General features: G+C 42.6%; 1 protein-coding gene across 5 annotated transcripts in view; it reads left to right on the top strand.

The window, feature by feature from the left end:
• Positions 1–22,585, top strand: part of ROCK2 (Rho associated coiled-coil containing protein kinase 2) — a 179,335-nt gene that overhangs the window by 140,320 nt on the left and 16,430 nt on the right. For all 5 annotated transcript variants that reach the window (XM_088444609.1, XM_088444608.1, XM_088444605.1 and 2 more), the window contains exons 8-25: positions 1,738–1,829; positions 2,963–3,122; positions 4,243–4,306; positions 6,927–7,018; positions 8,615–8,663; positions 9,379–9,514; positions 10,830–10,921; positions 11,026–11,272; positions 11,456–11,562; positions 13,032–13,191; positions 17,851–18,011; positions 18,715–18,899; positions 19,437–19,506; positions 19,884–19,987; positions 20,243–20,429; positions 20,661–20,754; positions 21,083–21,177; positions 22,157–22,336. In XM_088444609.1, the coding sequence (XP_088300735.1) occupies positions 1,738–1,829; positions 2,963–3,122; positions 4,243–4,306; positions 6,927–7,018; positions 8,615–8,663; positions 9,379–9,514; positions 10,830–10,921; positions 11,026–11,272; positions 11,456–11,562; positions 13,032–13,191; positions 17,851–18,011; positions 18,715–18,899; positions 19,437–19,506; positions 19,884–19,987; positions 20,243–20,429; positions 20,661–20,754; positions 21,083–21,177; positions 22,157–22,336 (2,275 nt within the window). The remainder of the gene's footprint in view (positions 1–1,737; positions 1,830–2,962; positions 3,123–4,242; positions 4,307–6,926; positions 7,019–8,614; positions 8,664–9,378; positions 9,515–10,829; positions 10,922–11,025; positions 11,273–11,455; positions 11,563–13,031; positions 13,192–17,850; positions 18,012–18,714; positions 18,900–19,436; positions 19,507–19,883; positions 19,988–20,242; positions 20,430–20,660; positions 20,755–21,082; positions 21,178–22,156; positions 22,337–22,585) is intronic.

Raw genomic sequence — 22,585 nt, 5'->3', positions numbered from 1 at the left:
CTTGTATTGGCGTTTATCTTCTGTGTTACATGGTCCTTTCTTGTATTGGCGTTTATTTTCTTTGTTACATGGTCCTATCTTGTGATTGGGGTTTATTTTCTGTGTTACATGGTCCTATCTTGTATTGGGGTTTATTTCCTGTGTTACATGGTCCTATCTTGTATTGGCGTTTATTTTCTGTGTTACATGGTCCTATATTGTATTGGCGCTTATCTTCTGTTACATGGTCCTATCTTGTATTGGCGTTTATCTTCTGTGATACATGGTCCTATCTTGAGAGGATGATCCTTTGGTAATGCTGATCTGATTTGCTGCCGTTAAAGGTGTGAGATGTGTATGATCATAAGCTGTAATGAGAATAGGGAATGATGTGTTAATGGCGGATTGATGTGACCTGAGAGTCTTCTGTTAGCTATTTAGTCACCTAATGTATTGTTTGTAGATTTGCAGTTCTCCAGTGATGATCATTAGTAAGCCTATGCAAAACCATATCTTGTTGCCTAAACTGTCAATCACCAGGCTATAGAGATTAAATAGGAACATATAGTTAACGCAGACATTGTCTGTCTATATTAAAGTCCTGTATATGTCTATTGTTTACAAAGTTTAGGTTAGCTAGTGACCTGCAATTTAAAATGATTGATTATAAATATTACCGGTTGTACAATTGTGTGTGTCTGTGCGATTGCGGATTAAACCATGATATATAAAATAATGTTATGTGTGCTTTACGAATCACTAAGTGATTTAGGCAATTAAAAGTCTCTTCTGCCTCATATAAATTGAACCCTGTTTGTCAGCCCAGGACCCCCGTAATATCTCGGCTGATTACAATGAATCATTTTTTTGGCTCTAGACCTGTATATTAATACACTATTAACATTAACTAAAGTGAGTAAATATTTTTCTCTGAGCAGAAATTTCTTTAATAGATTTCCTGTCTCTTACCCAAATTTAGTGTCTTCAGCTATATCTGAGTATCCCAGCAAATGGATCAATCGCTGAATTATCCTAATATACGCACTAAGCATTTCACAGCACAAGAAGTGTCTGTGTGTTACCAACACACCTTGTACCTCTCGGCTAACTGAGGGTCCTGTTCTACAGCCCCTTCTGAGAGGGTTTCTTGGCCAACCTAAATATTTGTGCTTGGCTGGGCTCTCACACCCAACACCGCCGTACAGTAGTCAGTAATCAGTTACTATCTCTCACAGTACAGTGAGAATTTCTCTACGTTTTCCTTTATAGGACTGGTAGCCTTTCCCAGGTCTGCGTAGGATGGGAGAGCAGTCAAGCTACAAAGGGGTTAATGAGTGTTGGCACAGCTATCCTAATCTCCCATATGCATCCTTTGTCATGGTGCTTGGCAGTCCTCTTTGAAAGGATCCTTTTTTTAATTTAAAATGCTGGCCGGCGCTCGCTGAACTTCCCCTAGAACGCAGGATCGGCATGAAAACGTTTTCAGTCCACACGTGGCATTCTAACTGCCTCAAACTGTTTTCTTTTCTTTTTCTGTGTGTGGTGTGTGTTCTTGATTTCCTCACTGCCTCTACAGCGGGATATTAGACGCACATTGCGATACCCAGTGATCCCTACTGAATGGACTGGTGGTTGCAATGAAGACGGCTTTGCGGCAATTGCAGAGCAGCTTTTCGCACCTTGGTAGAAAGGGTTACTGTATGCAAAGACGGCTCTGTGTGTTTCTGATGTAACTCCTGATTCCTCTGCTATGTACAGGGAGGTGCGACTCGGGAGGAACGGTATAGAGGAGATTAAACAGCACGCTTTCTTTAAGAATGACCAGTGGACCTGGGACAATATCAGAGAAAGTAAGTGCATTGGGTTGTGGCTCTTTTTCTAATCAGTTGTAATATATTTCTCATGTAACGGTGTGATACAATATTTCTGCATATCTAGTATATGTATTACCAGTATATAGTCACGTGTTAGATAAACTGCATTACTATTTAACTGCTGGAGGATATCAGGTGTCTCTATGTGTAGTATTTATTTGCGTCATTACTGTCTGTATGTGTGTGATTGTATAATGTTAATATTCTAGTGTATGTATGGATATACGTATGTATATATATATATATATATGTGTGTGTGTGTATTTATTTATATATATATATATATATATATATATATATATATGATGTGTATATAGCTCACACATGATGTTTATTTTATATAGTGTGTGTATAGTCTATATAACATTCAGACACTTATTTTATATGACTCGAATATAAACCTTTTTGCTATATGTTCTTTTTTTTTTTTGAGTATTTCTATTGCGTCTTGTTGATTTAGATCTCCAGTCCTAGCAGAGGAATGTATGATTTCCCCTCACTCTGTGAATAAGGAGTTTGTTAGGAGTCACAGATATATTTAAATGTTATACAATGCCCCTACTATGCAGTGCTTATGAGAGTCCTGCTTGTTTGTGGTGTATTTCTGCGTGATTCATACGCTGCACCTAGATTGAAGTGTGTCCGGGGAAGGCTCTGTCTGACCGATGCATGATATTCGTACAATATTTCTACCATCCACACCTGTAGCCGGGCACATGTGCACAGCATCATAACTGCTTTAAATGTTATTGGTATCACTGACAGAATGTGTTGATTCATTAAATGCTGTAATAGTACAAGCTTTATCTAAGATACCCCATTGAATCTGTCTGCTGTGTATGTGTATATATATATATATATATATATATATATATATATATATACACACACATATTTGTGTTCATTCTAGCACCCTGCTCCTGTCACAACTGGTATGCATCTCAGCAGTTTGTTGCATCAGCTGTGTGTGCTAGAAGCACCAGAGGAGAGAGCGACACCCCTGGCAGGAAAGAGGAAGTGCACAGGCTATGACAGGTGCAGGGTGCTTAAATGAACACTATCTAATAGTATAGATGTTTGTATCACATACATTTTTTTGTTGTTTATAGCGGCTGCCCCTGTGGTTCCCGAATTAAGCAGCGACATTGACAGCAGTAACTTTGATGACATTGAAGTTGACAAAGGCGATGTGGAGACGTTTCCTATTCCAAAAGCGTTTGCAGGGAACCAGCTGCCTTTCATCGGTTTTACCTATTACCGTGAAAACCTGTATGTATATCACTTACCACAGTGAATCTCCATCTTGCTTAGCCATTTCTTAGTGGTATTGGTAGTCATGCAGCCTGTTGTGTAGTATATACACTCTCTCTGGGAGCGTGGAAGAGCTATAAGTTCTTGTTGCCCAATGAATTTGTCAGGCAAGATGGCAGAACACTGCCATTACTGTAGCTGTGGTGGCAAAATAGTATTTTGTGTACAAAATGAATGTAGGTTTTAGGAGCTGATCGGTTAAACCACGGAGAAGGACAATCTTTTAAGGATGTCGAAAAAATGTTCAATCATCTATATCCATAGGAATGAATGGGTTATGCGCTTTCTGTGATTTATACTGTAATCTGTTTATTACCATTTATTAGTATATAGGGAAGAATGATACAGAATATAGTAGATATTAAACCACTTTTCCTCAATAAATTAACTTAATTATAAAAAAATGTATATAATTGACTCATTGGTTAGAATGTATTTCACAGATAATTGAAGATCACTGTAATTGATCTGTTTTGGAACTTTCCTTAACATCTGCAGACAAAATGCTTTCTATAGGCAAATTGTATGTTGCCCCTATAGGCAGGGAGGAGGTACTGCAGCATGTTGTTTTTTGTTTTGTTTTTTTACCACTTTTAAACGACACCTCACTTAGAGTGGAGCCCCATGTTTTTATTAATGTGATGGTCCTGTGATATTATACCTTGGTCATCTGCTATGCACAATGTATTTGACTATAACAAGCTGCCAGTGGGGCTGTTCATTTAAGTAGCCTTGATTCCCAAGTCATTCTGGGATTTGTTCCCTTTTATAACCCCTGCATTAAATCGCAATCCTTGTGCTAAAGTAACCTCTCAGGCCATCCTGGGTACAGATCTCATCCCCTGTTCTGCCCTGCATCATCCTGTGACCTAATTGTTTAGAATCCAAGCCATAATCAAAATAGTTTCACGCTTCAGTCTCTGATCCCAACTGTACAAACTGTTTGGAGATCGGCCTCTCTGTGGCCAAGTATTTTTATGAGCAAGACCTGCTTAATGTCTTTTTTTTTTTTTTTTTTTTTTTCCTTTCTCCTGTCTTCTTTGCCGAAATGTTTTGTTGTTGTTTTTTCCCCCCTCAGATTGCTAAGTGATCCTTCCCAGGCCAGGGAGCAGAAGAACTCCTCCATACAACCAATGAAAGAGGTGACTGCACTGCCGTGAATACGTATTGTGTAATTGCTGCTTAGGGCTGGACCTGTGCTTTTGCATCATGTTTGACACCCTGGTTACTCTCCAGAATATACGTTTATGTGCATCTTGTATCCACCCTGCGGGGTCTATTTACTAAGCAGTGTTAAGAGAAGTGAAAAGTGATAAGGTACCAGCCAATCAGCTCCCAACTGCCATCTCACAAGCTGTGTTTGAAAAATGACAGTTGGGAGCTGATTGGCTGGTACCTTATCACTTTTTCACTCTTCACTTTTCACTTCTCCTAACACTGCTTAGTAAATATACCCCTGTGTATTTTTCATTAAGAGTCCATGTAATATCATTTTGGTGACAAAGCACATGATTAATATCTGACCTTGGTTTACAAAATCTCCTAATCCACGTCCTACTTTATTGTCACACTTTTTATGATAGGTAGTTTAATAAAAGGTATGAAGGCGAAGGGTAGACCATGAAGTTTGTCATGGACATTCATAAACAAAGCATTTTAAAATGGCATAAAGAATATTGTGAGGCTTTCGTTCGGAAAAGCTTCAAATAATTATGATTTTTTTATTTTTAAATATTTTTTTATTTTCGTGAAATATTGCAAAAGATAACCATACACATACAAGTGCATCACAATACCATGAGTGTATATACGCCATACAATAAAGAGATACACAAACCATAAAAAAAAATAAAAAAAAGAACGGAACATATCTGAAAAATTAGGAGGGCATGTATCCCATACGTATGTAAGACAATCATGGAAAAAGGTAACACAGTATGAGAGAAGGGAAGGGAGAGGGGGTGAAGCAGGTCTCCTGTACCAACAATTTGAAAGCCTAATTTAACATCTGAGAATGAAAAGCTAGTGTATTTCGGAGAATGATTCCATCCTTGAGAGAAACTTTTACTGGATACAATGAGAGAAGCGGTAAATAAATGTAAACCTGCCTGAGATCAGCAAAGTAATGTCCTGAGAATAAGGGTGGCGAGAGGAGACTCTGGACCTCCCCCAGGTCTTACCTCTGCAAAGTGACTTTGTACAAATGTCGGACAGAATGCGACCCATCGGTGCGCCGCCTGCGTGTAAACGTACCCTGCATTTGGGTAAAGTTACACCTTCTAGATAACAGGTACACAACAATGGCAGTGCATGTGACACAACATGGCAGCATTTAAGAATGACACATAAGCATTGGGATGTAGTCGGCCTCCCAGCGTGTGGGATGCCGACGGTCAAAATACCGGCGCTGGAATCCCGACAGCGCATCGGGGGTTAGGGGGAGGGTTAGGCACTAAAGGGGTATAGGGTTAGGTTTAGGGTGCAAGAAGGGGGAGGATAGGTTTATGCACTAGGGGAGGGGGGGTTTAAGGTTAGGCATCGGGGAGGGAAAGCAAGGGTTAGTCACTGTCGGGATGCCGCTGTCGGTATTCTGACCTGCGGCATCCCATACCCAATTCGATATGTACAATATCGCCACAGCCTTGGCAAAGAGAGTGTCTACAGCAGACTAAACCTTTATTCTCAATGCCTGACACCCCACCTCATTCCCCTTCACCATTTTCACCACATATTGCAAATTTTGACTGTTTGTTTGCAAGCTGTACATGCTGTGGTAAAGGTTGTATAAAACATGCAGGGAGCCGCTCGGAGCCTCTTGTGGCTGATTCTGTAAGTCAGTGTTGGGCAGGCTTCTAGCTACCGAGACTTCAATTAAATGTAAAGATTTCTCTGTGCTCTCGTGACCTATAATATAAACAGCGTGAATTCTGCCTCCACAGTTGGAGGCCATTTCCCCTCAGAGCTCTCAGTGGCTGCTAGACAGTCATACAGTATGTCCCCACTCTCCTCACAGACACAAGCAGCACGGCATCCTGGCAGCACCTGGATCCAAATTCACCTGCGGGACTCCCCCCCCCACACCTTGTGGAAGCACATGCTGGCCAACCCACTTACAGTGAAATGAGAGAGATGGGGGCGGTAGGGGGGCAGAGATGGGAAGATTGGGGGAAGACACCTGTCAGTGCTTGGAGCATGAAGCTGGCTGCACGGCGACACCTGTCGGGATAAATCCATCCAATGCTTTGCAGTATAGCTCTATGAACGCTGTTCCTTAGAGTTCTATAGTGGAGCTGTGAACGGCGTATAGTGCGTTTGTAATGAGCAGCAATCACCACAGTCCGTTTCCCCAGCTACAGGTGACGGGTACATGTTTTATTGATAAGCAAATAAATAATAGTAATATTTCAATATCTTAGATATATCCACCCACGCGAGGAGAACACCTTTATGGTTTTGGTATCTAGAAGAGTTCTGAAATATTTTATTAGCTAACTATCTAGTGCCAGCATTGTCCATAGCGCTTTTCAGCTGAAAACAAATAAGGTAATAAACAAAGAGGGTTAGCAAAGAGATACAAAGGTAATAGGGTCCTGATCACCAACTTACACTCTATGAGAAAGATCTATCCTGTAATAAACAGGCGTCTGCACAGAGCTGAGCATACGAGAATGTTTGGGATGCTGCGAGCAGGAATTGCTGCTCTGTGTGTGTGTATAGTACAATGCCCCATGAATTGTGTTCTCTCTCTATTAATGTGTGTAGGAGTCTGCGCAGCTACAGAAAGCTGTCCAGCAGCTGGAAGGGAAGCTCCAGCATGAGATCCAAGCCAAAGACGACCTGGAGCACAAATACAGGTGACATGTCCTCATTCTATATGGCATATGTGCTGCCTGCTGTATATTTTACATGGATAGTTGAAGTCACTAGGAAGTTCTGTGGCCACATTATTACACAACATTGTAGACTGAATACCTTTATACAGGTCATAGGAACTTTGTCTCTGTAGCTTTAATAATTCCTCTGATGAAGTTGTGTTATAACACAAGGAAACGCGTTAGATGACATGTCCTCATTCTATATGGCATATGTGCTGCCTGCTGTATATTTTACATGGATAGTTAGTCACTAGGAAGTTCTGTGGCCACATTATTACACAACATTGTAGACTGAATACCTTTATACAGGTCATAGGAACTTTGTCTCTGTAGCTTTAATAATTCCTCTGATGAAGTTGTGTTATAACACAAGGAAACGCGTTAGATGACATGTCCTCATTCTATATGGCATATGTGCTGCCTGCTGTATATTTTACATGGATAGTTAGTCACTAGGAAGTTCTGTGGCCACATTATTACACAACATTGTAGACTGAATACCTTTATACAGGTCATAGGAACTTTGTCTCTTTAGCTTTAATAATTCCTCAGATGAAGTTGTGTTATTACACAAGGAAACACGTCAGCGGCACGGGTTTAGAACTACCACTGGACCAATCATTACAACATGCTAGTATAGTAGTATTTTACTGTAAGTGGTGCACACATCGTACAGTGTGTAGCCGGCTTTAGGCTGCTGAAGGGGATGGTTAGGGTTAGGTACTAGAGGGAGGCTTAGGGTTAGGCACCAGGGGGAGGATTATGGTTAGGCACTAAGGGGAGGCTTAGGGTTACAGTGAGGATTAGGGTTAAAATAAAAAAACATAAATGTGTTGACCTTTTCTATGGTAACTATTTGGCCCTGTCGACATTTTTACCCTTTCGACCCTGCCGACCTTTGTCCAGGTTAACCATTTAACAGTCACCTTTTGACCCTGTTGACCTATTGACTGTCTATATACTGTTGATCTTTAAATCCGCATCCGGTTATGTCACATTTGTACACCACAATAGGGTTTATTGTGTAACTGATAGCAACTAATCAAACATGGATTTTCATCAGAGTGGCCATACACACTCATGCTATTACCATAGCCCTAAATTATAGCAATGACAAAATAGCATGGGCTGAAAGTATGAAAAGAAAGTCTCACCGTAGATAGCTGCCATACAGTATGTGCCCAGTTTATGTGAATTGGGTGTGGTGTGGGCAGAAGAGGGACGACCATCTAAACTCCAGTTAAAACAATACATTTAATCAAAGGAAATGACACCTATACTGTAATGATATATCAGCAGGCAGCAGACTATGAAGCAGAAGGAAGCTGGGGCTGTGGGCGAAAGCTCGGTGAGCCCCTTGTTACCCGTCACTGGACTAGCAGCTCCTGATTTTCCAGTTGTAAATGTTGGTAGGGATGAGAGAGCATTTTTATAATGTTCAGTTACCGTTGCTGTTTATTTCAATAGAAGATTTAGATGATTACTATAGATTACTTGGCCAGTATGATATTTTTTTCCATTCATGCTTATAATTTATATCATGCATATTAAGTCTCTGTATGGTAATGTTCCTAGGTCTGTAAATTCTCGCTTAGAGAAGACGATGAAGGAGCTGGATGAAGAGGTAATTCTTGCAATAAAAAATGAAAACAATACAACACCTTAGCGCACCCGGTATAGCAGCCTCTAGTAGACACACGTGGGTACCTTATGCCCCTAACAAGGATTCGAGACTAGTAAATAATATTTGTGTGACCACCAGGTGGCGATAAAACCGACAAAAAACGTATTCATTTTCTCATAAGATGGTATTTCGAGACGGTTTCATACATGTGTAGAGAGAAGAAGAAGCACAATATAGTGTAATATTGCAGAATAACAGATACATCAGCAATAGAGTAAATTAGGCTGTGACTAGCCAGTGTACCAAATTGCATATAAATTCACATGAATACTATAATAGAAATAGGAGGGGCCCAAAGCCTGCGTACCAGAATCAGGATGTAAAGTCAGCGTTGTGTTTGCACTCCTGGCAATCCGAATAATAACAAGCGGGTACCGGTTACCAGGTTTCAGGGTCCCTTCTTGTGGATACGTCCTGCTATCCTTTCTTGCGATTATCATTTTTATCAGAGATTGCAGTCAGGTCTTCTGCAGAATGTGCCATTTAGTTATCCCCTTCCCTGCTTATACCAAACCGAGTCCTAAGCAAAATCCCAAGTCGTAAATCACTGGTTCTGCTCCCTTATACACTTTTATATTAGCACTTTCATCGGAACGGGATGTTTTACTATTCCCATATTGACGTGCGCTTTCCTCTTCTTCCTCACCGCCGGCAGATGAATTCCCGGAAGAACCTGGAGTCTAGCAGCCGCCAGCTGGAGCGCGAGAAGGCTCTGCTGCAGCACAAGAACGCAGAGTACCAAAGAAAAGCGGAAAATGAGGCAGAGAAGAAGCGCAGCCTAGAGCATGAAGGTGTGTGAGCCGCGCAGTATGTGCCCCCTGTAGTGCAGCTGGGATGTTCAATAACTGGGAAAGTATAAGACCCTTCATTGGGAATCACTGGGGAGATGTGTAACGCTTAGGATGCTGCTGGATGAATACTAGTGTATGCTCTGTGTAAGGGATAGACCGCTGAGCAGCTGCCAAACACAGAATCAGACTGCGTCCAGTTTAGCCATCTTTATCTTGATCTGATTTAAAACATTATTTTTTCAATTTTAGGAACGCATTATTGACCTGATTCAGAGCCGGACGCTCTGACCAGAGCGCTCGCTCTGAATCAGGGCCCTCCTCCATTAATATGGAGCGTTCTCCTGGACACTCGTATAGCTGTGGGTCACCACCCACAGCATATACGAGCGTGCAAAAAGATGGTCGCGATGGTCTTGACCATCGCGACCATCGGACTTGCGAGGGAAACACTGCGGTCGGGTTTCCCAGCCGCAAGGCCAGGAGTGATTTTGGCTCTATCAGAGCCAAAATCACTCCCACTGACATCACTAGTGATGTCAGTGGGGCCGGCTTCGGACGGTAGGCGTTCCCATGGGAACGCCTCCGTCTGGCAGGCACGCCCACCAAAGGGAGTGCTGTCAATCAACATCGACAGCACGCCCCCTTTGGTGCGAGACCCGGAGCGATGGAAAGTCCTTCGCTCGCCGGGTCTCGCGCATGCACACGACGGAGCTCCGTCCGTCGTGCGCATGCGCAGTGGGGACCATCGACCCACTTGCGAGCGTACTGCCGCTCGCGAGTGGGTCTGAATGACCCCCTATGTCTTTCCCATTGCATGTTTCACACCCCCTATTTTTACTCTGTGCCCTGATGTCCCATCATTTGTTACTGTATCAGCTAATTTATTTTTCCTGAAACTTCCCCTAAACCAGTTCCCCTCCAGTTTTACAGCAATGCACAGTTTGCCCTTCTTAGCATAGTCTCTTACAGTATTTATGTTCTCCCGGAGATACGACCTCAAGCACGTTCTGATAAAATAGAGACTTCTGTTTTAACAAAGAGTTAACATTTTTATTGTTTTGTACTTTCTTTCATTAACCGAGAAGGGTCAAGTTAGTAGACCTAATTTTGCAGTAATCCATGGGGTCCACCTCTGGGAAGGATCTATATTTATGATACTGACAAGGTGTATTGTGGGATATTAACTTTTTTTTTTGTTTTTGTTATGGGTTTATCTGTTAAAAACCTGCAGTGAGAGATTCCATACGTTATCCTTGTTTTGGGAATACAATTAGTTTCTGTCGCTTTTAATGAAATCTGTTGTCCTTTCCTGCAGTGAACAGCCTGAAGGATCAACTTGAAGACCTGAAGAAGAGAAACCAAAATTCCCAGATTTCCAATGAGAAAATGAATCAGCTCCAAAGACAGGTGAGTGGGGAGCACTTCTCAGTCCCTCCCGGCGTTCCCCTTTTCTTGTAAAATGGCCATCCTCATGCCAAGTGCCCGATTTCACCCCTCTTCCCGCCTTTCAGCTGGATGAAGCCAATGCTCTTCTGCGTACTGAATCGGACACGTCGGCACGACTACGGAAAACGCAAAACGAAATGTCCAAACAGATCCAACAGCTGGAAACCAATAACCGCGAGATTCAGGATAAGACCTGCATGCTGGAGAATGCCAAGCTGAAGCTAGAGAAGGACTATATCAACCTTCAGTCTGCTCTAGAGTCAGAGAAGAGGGACCGGTCACAGGGCTCGGAGATCATTAACGACCTTCAAGGTACAGTAGCTAGATGTTTTTGTGCCACTTTTTAAAAATAAATCATCCAATTTTCTAACCAGACATTAGTAGAGTTCTGGATAGTGCCCTCAAGTAATTATTCAAAAATAAAGGATGACAAATGAATGGCGTTATCGTAACGCCGACACAAGTCTAATCTTGTATTCACCGCTCTGTGTGCAGGCCGGATATCAGTGCTAGAAGATGAATTGCGGAGAGGGAAGGATCTTATGTCCCGTGCCGAATACGAGAAGAGGCAGCTACAGGAGAGGCTAGCAGCTCTGGAGAAGGTGAGATCTGTTGCTCCATTCTTTTTGGGAATATCTTTCCTAGCCCAACGCTGGTAGAGGTAGAACTGAAGGTTTGAGTAACTTCCACATAAAGTTCAATCCATGGTTTCTTCTCTACGGGTGGTTGTACTACTGGAAGGGAGTGAGCGGTTTGTGCAGGGAGGATGGTGTGGAAATGGACCTTCTTGTGCATGGACCGAATGTTATAAAATAATGGTCTATCATAACTATGGACCCCCTATTTTGTGTGAACACTATTTAAAACCAATGTAGTGAATAGGTCTCAATAATGCAACTATTTAATATATGTATATATTATATGTGAGCTCCAGGAACGTTACTTAGCCTGATCCATCACTCACATGTTAAGCGATGACCATTGCTGGTTCTGGGCTTGTGACAGACTATAGGTTTTATTAGTATGGGTTTTTATTATAATTATGCATATATGTTTTATCTCGTTTATATTACCGCTGTTGTTCTGCCACCAGGTCAGGGCATTTTGGTGGTATCCTGTGCAGCAATTCTGCACTTCAGGAGAATATTCCCAGGGGCAGGATTACAGTCACTGGTTATGGACGAATAGTTTCTAAACCTAGGAAGTGTTACCCCACCTCAGCACAGCGCTTCTACGCGGTCCCTTGTAGAAATACTGAGTGGCCTACAAAATAGTAGCTAAACATAGTATAATAGTAGTAAACATTTCCTAAATGGTACCTGTGTCTGTCAAAAAGTATTGGATAACCTGATTGTTAACTATATTCCCAGGCATTAAATTCCCACTGTAAGTGATCAGTGGCTTCCCGGCTGTTATAAAGATGCATTTTCTGTAATGTTTATAAAATAGCTTTTCATGTATAGTGTTTATTTTACTTTTGTTCTCAATTAATGTAAGCGTGAAAATAATACAGATGGGTCCACATACATCTAGCCTCCTGGCGCGTTAAACAGCCCTTCTAGTCGCACCATGCAGTGGCGTGACCCGGTAGCGCCGAGCGTCTTTTTGTACGTCCTTTTACCTTCAAATGTGTCTTATTCGCACAACGATGCAAATAGCTAGCACAAGCAGCTTCTGCTGATTAAAATGACATGCTGCATGCCTATGTTCTCTGTGTGTGACTGCAGGTGTGTCTGCTTGCAAAATGCTACGTTATAGTGTCAGAGACTGTAACGTAGCGTTTCGTGTGCAGATACACCCGCAGTCACACACACAATATAGGCATGCCGCATATCATTTTAATTAGCAGGAGCTGCTTGTGCTATCTGTTCGCATTGCTGTGCACATAATACGCATTTGCAGGTACAAAGTCACACGAAAAGACGTTCGGCGCTACCGAGTCACATTGAGCTCCTGTGTTGTGTGGCGCACGGAGGATAGATGTATGTGGGCACATCTGTAGGTGGACGCTGAGAGCTTCTTCCATGCAGTTGTAGCTTTACTAACCATGTTCCCATTTACACTATTTTAGGAAAAGAACAACCTGGAGATTGATATGACGTATAAGATGAAGGCGCTGCAGCAGAACGTGGAGAAAGAGGAAGCAGAGCACAAAGCCACCAAGGCACGGCTGGCCGACAAGAACAAAATCTACCAGTCTATCGAGGAGACCAAGTCTGAGGCCATGAAAGGTAGGCGCTGTAATGCAAATCTCTTTAGCTGGTTCCTTATGGACTGCAAGCATGCTTTATCTATGTGCCTATCTGAGAGCATGGCAGGAATTAGTGTTGAGTGATGAGATGAATTCACCTACGATGACACGTTCTAATCATATGCTTGGACTTGTAGTTCTACATTGGCTGGAGAGCCGTAGCTGTCCTACATGCTGTAGATGATGGACATTCTAGAATCTTGTCCATTCTTCGGTATGCTCTGGTAAAGGCCTGAAACTCTTAACCTGTGTACAGATAAGTGCTTGATATGTTGCTCCAAAGCCTTCCACCAAAGCTGCATTCACCTAACCTGGAATGCTGCGATACTAGCTGACATTTTTCTGAATGCAAGATGGACTCAAACTAATCTTTGGATTACTGGTGCATCAAGAGTCTGGTAAAGATTCTGCTTTTGCTATTCGGTATGAGGAACCAGTTTCTCCAACTGTTTAGGTTCTGATGAGTGCTGCTGTGACAGAGTATACTGCAACTGCATGGCAATCTCTTGGCTGTACTGACACTAATCCCTCCACTGTGTACACTCTGTTGTGTTTCTATAATCTCAGTACATGTCTATGGAAGAATCTGAGGTATCATTCTGCTGCCAGAGGAGACTGCTACAACGACCGTCTCGCAAACTACCCCAAAATGATTTCGGATGCATGCATGCCCTAGAAAATCACACTTCCATCACTCTCATCTACTAACAGGGTAGAAATCGCTGACTTGAACCTAATTTAGCATTTCCAACCTTTTTTTCTGGCCCAGTTTTGCCTCTTTGTAGACACCAGACTGGAGCTCTTACAGTATTTGTACCTCCTGCTGATTTTCAAGAACCTTCAGCCAACTCTGGGGAATACTGTGTGTTACTGAAAAGAATTAATGTTACTGCTGAGAGAATGAGCAATATTGGTCCGTATATATTGTCTAACTTGCTTATTGTTATACAGAATCCCCGCTCTTCAGCAGTGCAGTTCCTTCTGGCAGGGTAGAGGTTAATGCTTTGTCCTGGAAGGACCGTTGTGTGTGTGGGAATGGTTGTAATACCATAAGTGTGACGCACAACATGCCATCGTTAGTTACCCTAAAGCACAGCCACAGGAATCTCATCCTGCTCTCTGCTCAGGGGGGGGCTGAAAGAGGTCAGATGAAGTCAGGGTCTGATTCTTCCTGCGAGGGACACGGAAGGATTAATCCCGCCTCCTCTGCCATGACTGGACCCCACACATTTTGGAATTGAGAGACAAAGGTTTAGCTATACCTGTGCCAAAGTAAACACAGACCACAGTCTGCAGGCTTTAGGCCTGGCATCTTTATATAAAGCCATGCAGTCATCAGGCAGCAGACGATTTAGATGGAATTTAGCTGGACTATTGCTGCTTTACAGATTTTGTTTTTAATTAACCCCTTCAACTGTCTTACTATGTATCCGCTAAGCTTCTCTGCAGCATTGCAAAGTGTGAATGTAAACATTACGCGGTGTGCCAGATGGTCAGCTATGCCAATTTCATGGTAGTTTTTGCCGTGGCATTGTGTGCCCAAATCCGGCACCAGAGGAACGATTCTGCCACCACAAAAACATACAACAACATTATTATTATTATTATTAGTACCAGTTATTTATATAGCGCACACACATTCCGAACACGGTCTTCTTTTTACCACTGAGCACTATGAGGGGTATTCAATATGGGAGCGAAAAGTCAGTGCTGGACTTTTCCCTCCACATCGGAGATTTTCCTGGGATAAAGTATCGGGCGCGCGCCCGCTTTATCCCCGTATTCAATATAAAACCTACGAAAACGGGAAGCTGCGAAGTGGGATTTGCGTAAAAAAACTAAATTTTCCTGGAATAAATTGTAGGACCCCCGTAAAGTTGTAAAAACATGGGGGATCACTATGAGTACCCCCGTTTTAGCCTGCAAATGAAAGTCGGAGATTTAAATAGCCGCAGCAGGTGTTTTTTCCCGACATTGAAGAAGTGATGCAGAAGAGCACTTAGGTTTTTTTTTTTCATTTTTTTAAGTGGTCCCATCAATTTTGGGGTACACGAAAATGGGTACTAGCATATTTTTATGTCCCTAAAGTAAGTTTTTAAAAATTCTGCAACTATGCACCTGCCGCTAATAGCCTATGCTAGAATACACCGGCCGCTTACTTGCAGAATAGCCCTGAACCTATTTCCCTATTTTTAAAAACTTTTCCCAATTTTTTTTTTCACCCAAATTTTAAGATTTTAAATTATTTTTTTGGGGTGTCCCTATTTTTTTGAAAAAACTTTTTTTGACAGTTATTTTTAAAATGTCATTCCCAGGGGTGCAGGCTATTTTTTTTAAGCCTGCACCCCTAAACCCCAATTCTGCACTTTTTTTCACCACCTATTCAATGGTGAAAAGTTTTTCCCGTTTTTTATCAAAGACTTTTCGAACCTGCGATAAGTCTTTGAAATTGAATACGGTGTAAAACCAAAACCTCAGAAAATGACGTCATTGGGGCGAAAACATCGCAAAAATGAAGTTTTCGCTCCATATTGAATACCCCTATATGTGTTTTACTGGATAATATTGTGCTGGTCACAAATTGTAGTACTGAATGTCTTGCGTTTCTGCAGCAGAAAATATAATGTATTTGTAAAGGGCACCGGAATAGGCTGCTGCTATGTATGTAAATGTTAATTGTAAATAAGAGCATTCCGCTGCCTGTAAGGGTATGAGCGGTCACCGCGTAGCTCCATGCCCATATTAAAAACTTGAATCCAGAGGTCACTAACCATCAAGTTCACTTCTTATATCTAAATATTTCACATTATGGGGGCTTTAGTCATTAACACAGTATTAATAGTCTTAATAAAAGTCTTTTTAGCAAGTTTATTCGGAATGGCGTTGTAATGCCGGCGGCTGTTTAGCCGGTTCAAATCCCGACACTGTGAGCCCGACAGATGGAAATCCCGACAGTGTGAGGTAAGTACCCTAACCTCCCCCCAGGGGTGCCTAAACCTAACCCCCCCTCCCCGCACCCTGAAGCTAATTTAGTTTACGATCTTTTTTTGGAACAATGAGGTTTTCTCCAGGGGATAGATTGAGATCTGAAACACGGAGACACCAGTGGTGCCTAACATTAACCCCCCCCCCCCGGGGGCGCCTATCCCTAACACCCCCTTCTCCTAGCCTAACCTTCCCGGGGGGTGCCTAACCCTAAGTCCCCCCGGGGTGCCCTAAACCCAACTCCCTCCCGCGGCTAACAGGACGGGCGCCCCGTACTCACCTCGTTCGGGCCCGCATCATCCTGGATTCCAGCGTCGGGATTCTGACAGGCGTCGGTATCTTGATCCCTGTCATAAATCCCCTGCCAGCATTCTGCCGTCGGGATTGTGATCGGCGGTCTTGCGGCCGCCAGTCACATAACTACATACCGTTTATTCATTTGCCATCTAATGTCGGGTGACTTCATCTCTTGTATGTTACCAATCGAATTGAATGCATTGCTTTGTCTGTTTTCCCAAAGTGTAACATAAAAATTTGCCACCATATGGCACATTAGCTCAACCCTACTACGCATGTCTGATGAATGAAAAGTGATTTGTGCGTACATTGGGTATATGCACTTCATGGCTTTAATTAAAGACCTGGCAATACTTATGGTCTCAATGGGAAAAAAAGCACACCCAGCCGAATAACCGTTCAATTACAAGTATCCTCTTCTCCCATTGGCCCTTTTCGAAATCCTCAACCAGCCAAAGAGCTCTGACGCCTGGTTCCCACTGTAACAGGGTGATAGTAGAGGTCCCCTGCTGTAGTGAAAACCAATCACAGGCTGGCCAACACTGTTTTGTGCCCCATTCCTGCGCAGAGGCATTAGCCTGTAGGTTCCAGTTGAGGCTGGTTTGCATAGTGACATATGGGGGCTCCATGGTCCTGGTCTCCCAGAGAGGTAACCAGTCTAGTACTGGGGCTGGTCACTGCCCTTTTGTTTCTTTGGTCACAGCAAAGGTGACTGTCAATCACTTGCAGTTCTCTGCTAATATGCGTGTGTTCTGCACATGACTGACAGTTACCGCCACATTGCGAGTCAAACTTATTAATAGTTTGGTGTTCAGTGTGAATATTATGCGAACAGGAAACTTAGTACATGGGCTAAGGGAGACCAGCAGAATCACTCAGTGCTTAGTGCACCTGTAGGTTGTTTTTTTTTATCTTCGAAGAGCTTTTTAAAGACAGTAATTCTTACAAATGTGTTTAGCTCGTATTCTCATTGCTCAGAACTTGTCCTATTTCTGTGCAGTGCTAAAGTTTGTTTTTGTGAGAGCTGAAACAGTAGCCAAATGGTGTCTCCGTGTTTCAGATCTCAATCTATCCCCTAGAGAAAACCTCATTGTTCCAAAAAATATTGTAAACTAAATTTAACTGCATTTTTATATATTTATTTTATTCTTTGGGAAAGCTGTAGACATCTTGTTGTCATTTCTGCAGGCCGGAATAGTAATATGCTCTCCAGATGTAAAATTACAAACACCAGCATGAGCTGTCAACCAGCGCAGGGCATTCTGTCCATAGCTAACGCTTTACATACATTACTCTGTACGCTGTGACCGCACTTGTGTAATAATCAATAACCCATGAAGTCTTTCTCCATCCACAGACATGGAACGTAAGCTGCAAGAGGAGAGGATATCCAAGCAAAGGCTGGAGAACAACCTGCTAGAGGCGGAGAAGCAATGCTCCATGCTGGACTGTGACCTAAAACAAGCCAGACAGAAGATCAACGAGCTGGAGATCCTCAAAGACAAACTCATTGAGGACGTAAGTAACCCAACAGCAGTCAGGAGGATCCTTCCTTTAATTTGCGCAAGACGTAGTGATCATGTGATTTAGTAACGGGAGAACTGGCCCTTTCCTTACAAAGATGTAAAACTTTATGTAACATCTTGTATTGCACTGAATCAGTTTGGTAGTTGTGTTTTCAAGTGGGAACTCTGGGCCTGATACAGACCCGCTTGCGAGCGCTCAGCGATGGTGCCCTAGTGCGCATGCGCTCGACGGAGGGAGCTCCGTCGTGCGCATGCACGAGACCCGGGGAGCGACGGGGAAGCCGTCGCACCAGGTCTCGCACCAAAGGGGGCGTGCTGTCGATTGACAGCACGCCCTCTTTGGTGGGCATGCCGGAGGCGTGGCTGCCAGACGGAGGAGTTCCCATGGGAACACCTACCTTCTGGGTCCGGCCCCACTGACATCACTACACCAACATAAGCAACAGAGCATAAGCATCCAAGTGTTAGGTGTCCTAGTGGTGAGTATGAAGTAGATGAAACTAAAGTAGGGAGAAGCACAAGAGGGTAGAGGGCCCTGCTTGTAAGAGCTTACATTCTATTATCTGCAAAGTAGTCTACCGTAATAACAATATATATATTTTTTTATGCATATGGGGTGTTTTTGCTGAAAGTAATCTTTTTGTTATATGTACACAGTAGTGACATTCCTATTTTGACTTTTATGCTTTTGTTAGGTTAAAAACCTGACATTGAAAACAGAACAGGAGACGCAGAAGCGCAGCCTGACGCAGAACGACCTGAAGATGCAGCTGCAGCAGGTGAACAGCCTCAGGATGTCGGAGAAACAGCTGAAGCAGGAGATCAACCACCTGACTGAAATCAGGGCGAGCATGGACAAGCAGAACAGCGAGCTGCGCAAGTAAGACGCCCGCAGAAACCGTCCCGTACATCCCTGACCTGTCTGATCACCTTGGTGATAAAATCACACTGCTCCCTCATCCTCCTTTCATTTCTAACACTGTTTAGGACAGGACCATAGAATAAAACCGGGGACCACTTTGATATTAACTAAATAAAATAAATAACGGCCAAGCCTGCATCACTAATGAAGCTGCTTTAATCTAGATTGCCTTTCTATGTCCCAGACCTGTATTCTGTGTCTGGGATTTGATTTGCTACGTCGGCCACACACACACAGACACACATACAGCAATATTGGCCCCAAAACGACTCTGAGAAACAGCCTCTCCGGCTCATGCTCTTAGGAGCCGTCTGTTTTCATTTGGACACTCAACCGGTTGCTCTGCGTACGTTGGTGACTTATGTCTGCTCCCTTAATAAAGTACAGTCATTTGAAAGTAGTTTGGAAAGTGCGGGATAGATAATATAGAAAATGACTGTCGGGTAGTGGATCTCTGATTAGACTTGTCCTGTTTTACTGTCGTGTTTTGTGCAGAGAACGTCAAGACACAGACGGCCAAATGAAAGAACTTCAGGACCAACTAGAGGCGGAACAATATTTCTCTGTAAGTAGATCTCTGCTTCATACCCAGAATTCACATCCTTGCCTGGCAGGCTAGCTTCAGCCCTCAAGAACATATGTAGTTTCTCTGTACTTCTATTGTCAATCTACAACTCTCGTTACCATCTCAACCAAAGCTCACTCTACGGTGATTGTTGGTAAATTGATGGAGGAGGGGCTGATGATATGGTTCTGTGGCACAGCCTACCACCCTAGGTTCCAGCCCATGTTGACCCTTCCACCAAGTTTGGCGGTTGATTTAGAAGCTATAATGATAAAAAATTTTGTTGAATGAATATTGACATTAATTGCTTTGTACGTGCTATGTACCTATGTTTTGAGATCTAAAGCCCTAAAGTTTTCATTTGGTTCCTTGTAAAGACTCTGTACAAGACCCAAGTCCGGGAGTTGAAGGAGGAGTGTGAGGAGAAGGTGAAACTCTGTAAGGACATACAGCAGAAGGTGCAGGAGCTCCAGGACGAGAGGTGAGAAGTCCTCTTAGCGATTAAGGTTACAAAACACAGGTCAGATTGGTCATGTGTTTTCTGCTCGTATACTTATCAGCACGGTGAAATAGATGTGCCTTTACTAATCAAGTTATTGACCCTCTATATGCTCAGATTGGTTCTCTTGTTGAAAAGTGAGTCAAGTTTACTGATCCAATGGTTCACGGAAGTTGAATTATTCTCCATCCGGCCAATGAGATCTTCAAACTCATCCCAGAATATTTCACGTTTCAGAGATTCTCTGGCTGCTCAGCTAGAAATCACACTGACTAAGGCCGACTCTGAGCAGCTGGCGCGTTCCATCGCTGAGGAGCAGTACTCTGACCTGGAGAAGGAGAAGATCATGAAAGAACTGGAGATCAAGGAGATGATGGCCCGTCACAAACAGGAGCTCACGGAGAAATACGCCACCATAAGTTCTGTACGTAAATGGGGCAGGGTTAAATGATGGCGTTAGCAAGGACGTAGTTTAATAATTTTTTTTGTTGTGTAGTTTATATATAATTGAGTTCCCTGAAGAGCTAACAAAACACCAGTTTAAACTTTGAGACCCTGAAATCGAAATATTCACGCAGAGTTTTACCTGTGAATGCACATTACACCGATGTGATTTATTTTACGTTGTCCAATTTTAACTTTTTTTTTTTTTTAGCTTGAAGATGCTAACAAAACACTAACTACCGATGTGGCCAACCTGGCCAACGAGAAGGAGGATCTGAACAACAGACTAAAGGAGTCCCAAGAACGTAAGTCTTCCTACTTGGTAATACAGAGGAAGTCGTGCTCTGTTTTCCAGCCCTCCTTTTTCAAGCATCCCCTTCAAATCAAGGCATGTATGATTTAAGTGGCAGTAATTTCAAAACAATAACCAACCTGGTTTTGCCGTTTTAAGTTATTGCCACTTGAAATCTACAGGGAAAAGCACCAGAATCCTACCAGATCCTGCGACTGGCAGGTGATTAGATAAGGGTCCGTGTCTTCATGATATAATGGGCTTCTCTCAGAATAATGGATTTGGGAAAAAAATAAAAATTTTCCCCAACACTGTAAAATGTCATTCTTTTTCACCTACAGAAATTCAACATCTGATGGAGGAAGAAACCAGCATCATGGCCATTAAAGCTCTGTATGAGAAGCAGTTATTGAATGAGAGAACTCTAAAGACTCAGGTTAGATTACCGAATAACCATGTAGCCATTTTAGCTACGTAGACTGGAGGCAAACTTGGGTAATAAATAACACTGCACAACAAGGAAAATGTTTCCGATGTGAAAATAGTCACTTCTAATTGATTTCAGCATGCAAAGAATGAATATGACATGTAAAACTCTGTTAGCTCTGAGTTCCGAGATATAGCCCATTTATGACGATGTAGGGGTATTCCTAGTGAAGTGGGCAGAATGGAGGGAATCTTAGCAATCTGCGTTCCGCGCAGAGGGGGCGGGGCCTAATGACCCAATTAAATGAATCAGTAATTTGTCCCCTCCCCTATTCAAATATATGCGATTCATGGGATTACCCACACAAGATAACTGTGGTGCACTGAGTGACAAGCATAGTGAGCGATTCCACCAAGACATTTCAGCAATGGGACAAAGATATCAGGGTAGGTGATCACTACTGCTGGACAGTGACAAGAGATGCCCCAGAAGAGGAGTACAAGCGACAAGCAAAGAGAAAGCACCCCCATGAATAGGCCACTATATTACATAGTACTTTCGTATGCTGTATGTTTGTTTCGTATGCTGTATGTTTGTTTCGTATGCTGTATGTTGTTTCGTTTTGTGTTCTTATTTGTGATTTATTGAATTAAAACAACTGTTATTTATTTTCTATCAAGAAAATATCAGATTATTTTAAAATAGCTTTTCACTATGACTATATTACTAATGTACATACAGTATAGTGCAAGTAATATAGCTAAAAAAATAGAGCTAGTAAAAACATTCTGAAATCATTTTAGTTTTTCTTGACCTGAAATTAGTAATGTATGACTATTTTTAGAAAGGAAACAAATTAAAAGTATTTGTTGTACAGTGTAATTGAACTTCTCTTATGGTAAAGCCATAGTACTTAATCATTATGTTTATACAATGTGAGCATATTCCTGAATATAGTCCCACCCCCACCCCTCTCTTCCCTCATTAGGCTGTGAACAAACTTGCGGAGATCATGAACAGGAAGATTCCCAGCAAGGGCGGACCAGACACTGATGTGCGCAGAAAGGAGAAGGAGAACAGGAAGCTGCAACTAGACCTGAAGTCCGAAAGGGAAAAACTCTCGCATCTCGTCATCAAGTACCAGAAGGAGATGAACGAGATGCAGGCGGTAAGGACTTGTAGGGTCCACAACCAGCTGCGGAACGGAGCCTGGTAAATGAACTGAGGCCTAGGCAGGTTAGAATTGGGATTCTGAGGCTCCCCAATGAGTTGGTTGTATTAAAGATGCCTTAAATAGCCATACCTATGTGTATGTTACAATTTAAATTGTACTGGACAGATTTTTACAATAACAAAAGACACATTTAATAGCACCAAATAGAGCGCCTCCTAGGACTCCATGCCACCTGCTCGTGGT

Source organism: Taudactylus pleione, unplaced genomic scaffold (genome assembly GCF_031769625.1).
Source record: "Taudactylus pleione unplaced genomic scaffold, aTauple2 ptg000367l, whole genome shotgun sequence".
NCBI classification, from domain to species: Eukaryota; Metazoa; Chordata; class Amphibia; order Anura; family Myobatrachidae; genus Taudactylus; species Taudactylus pleione.
Note: the sequence above shows the minus strand (reverse complement) of the source record. Positions and strands in the feature narration are given on the sequence as shown.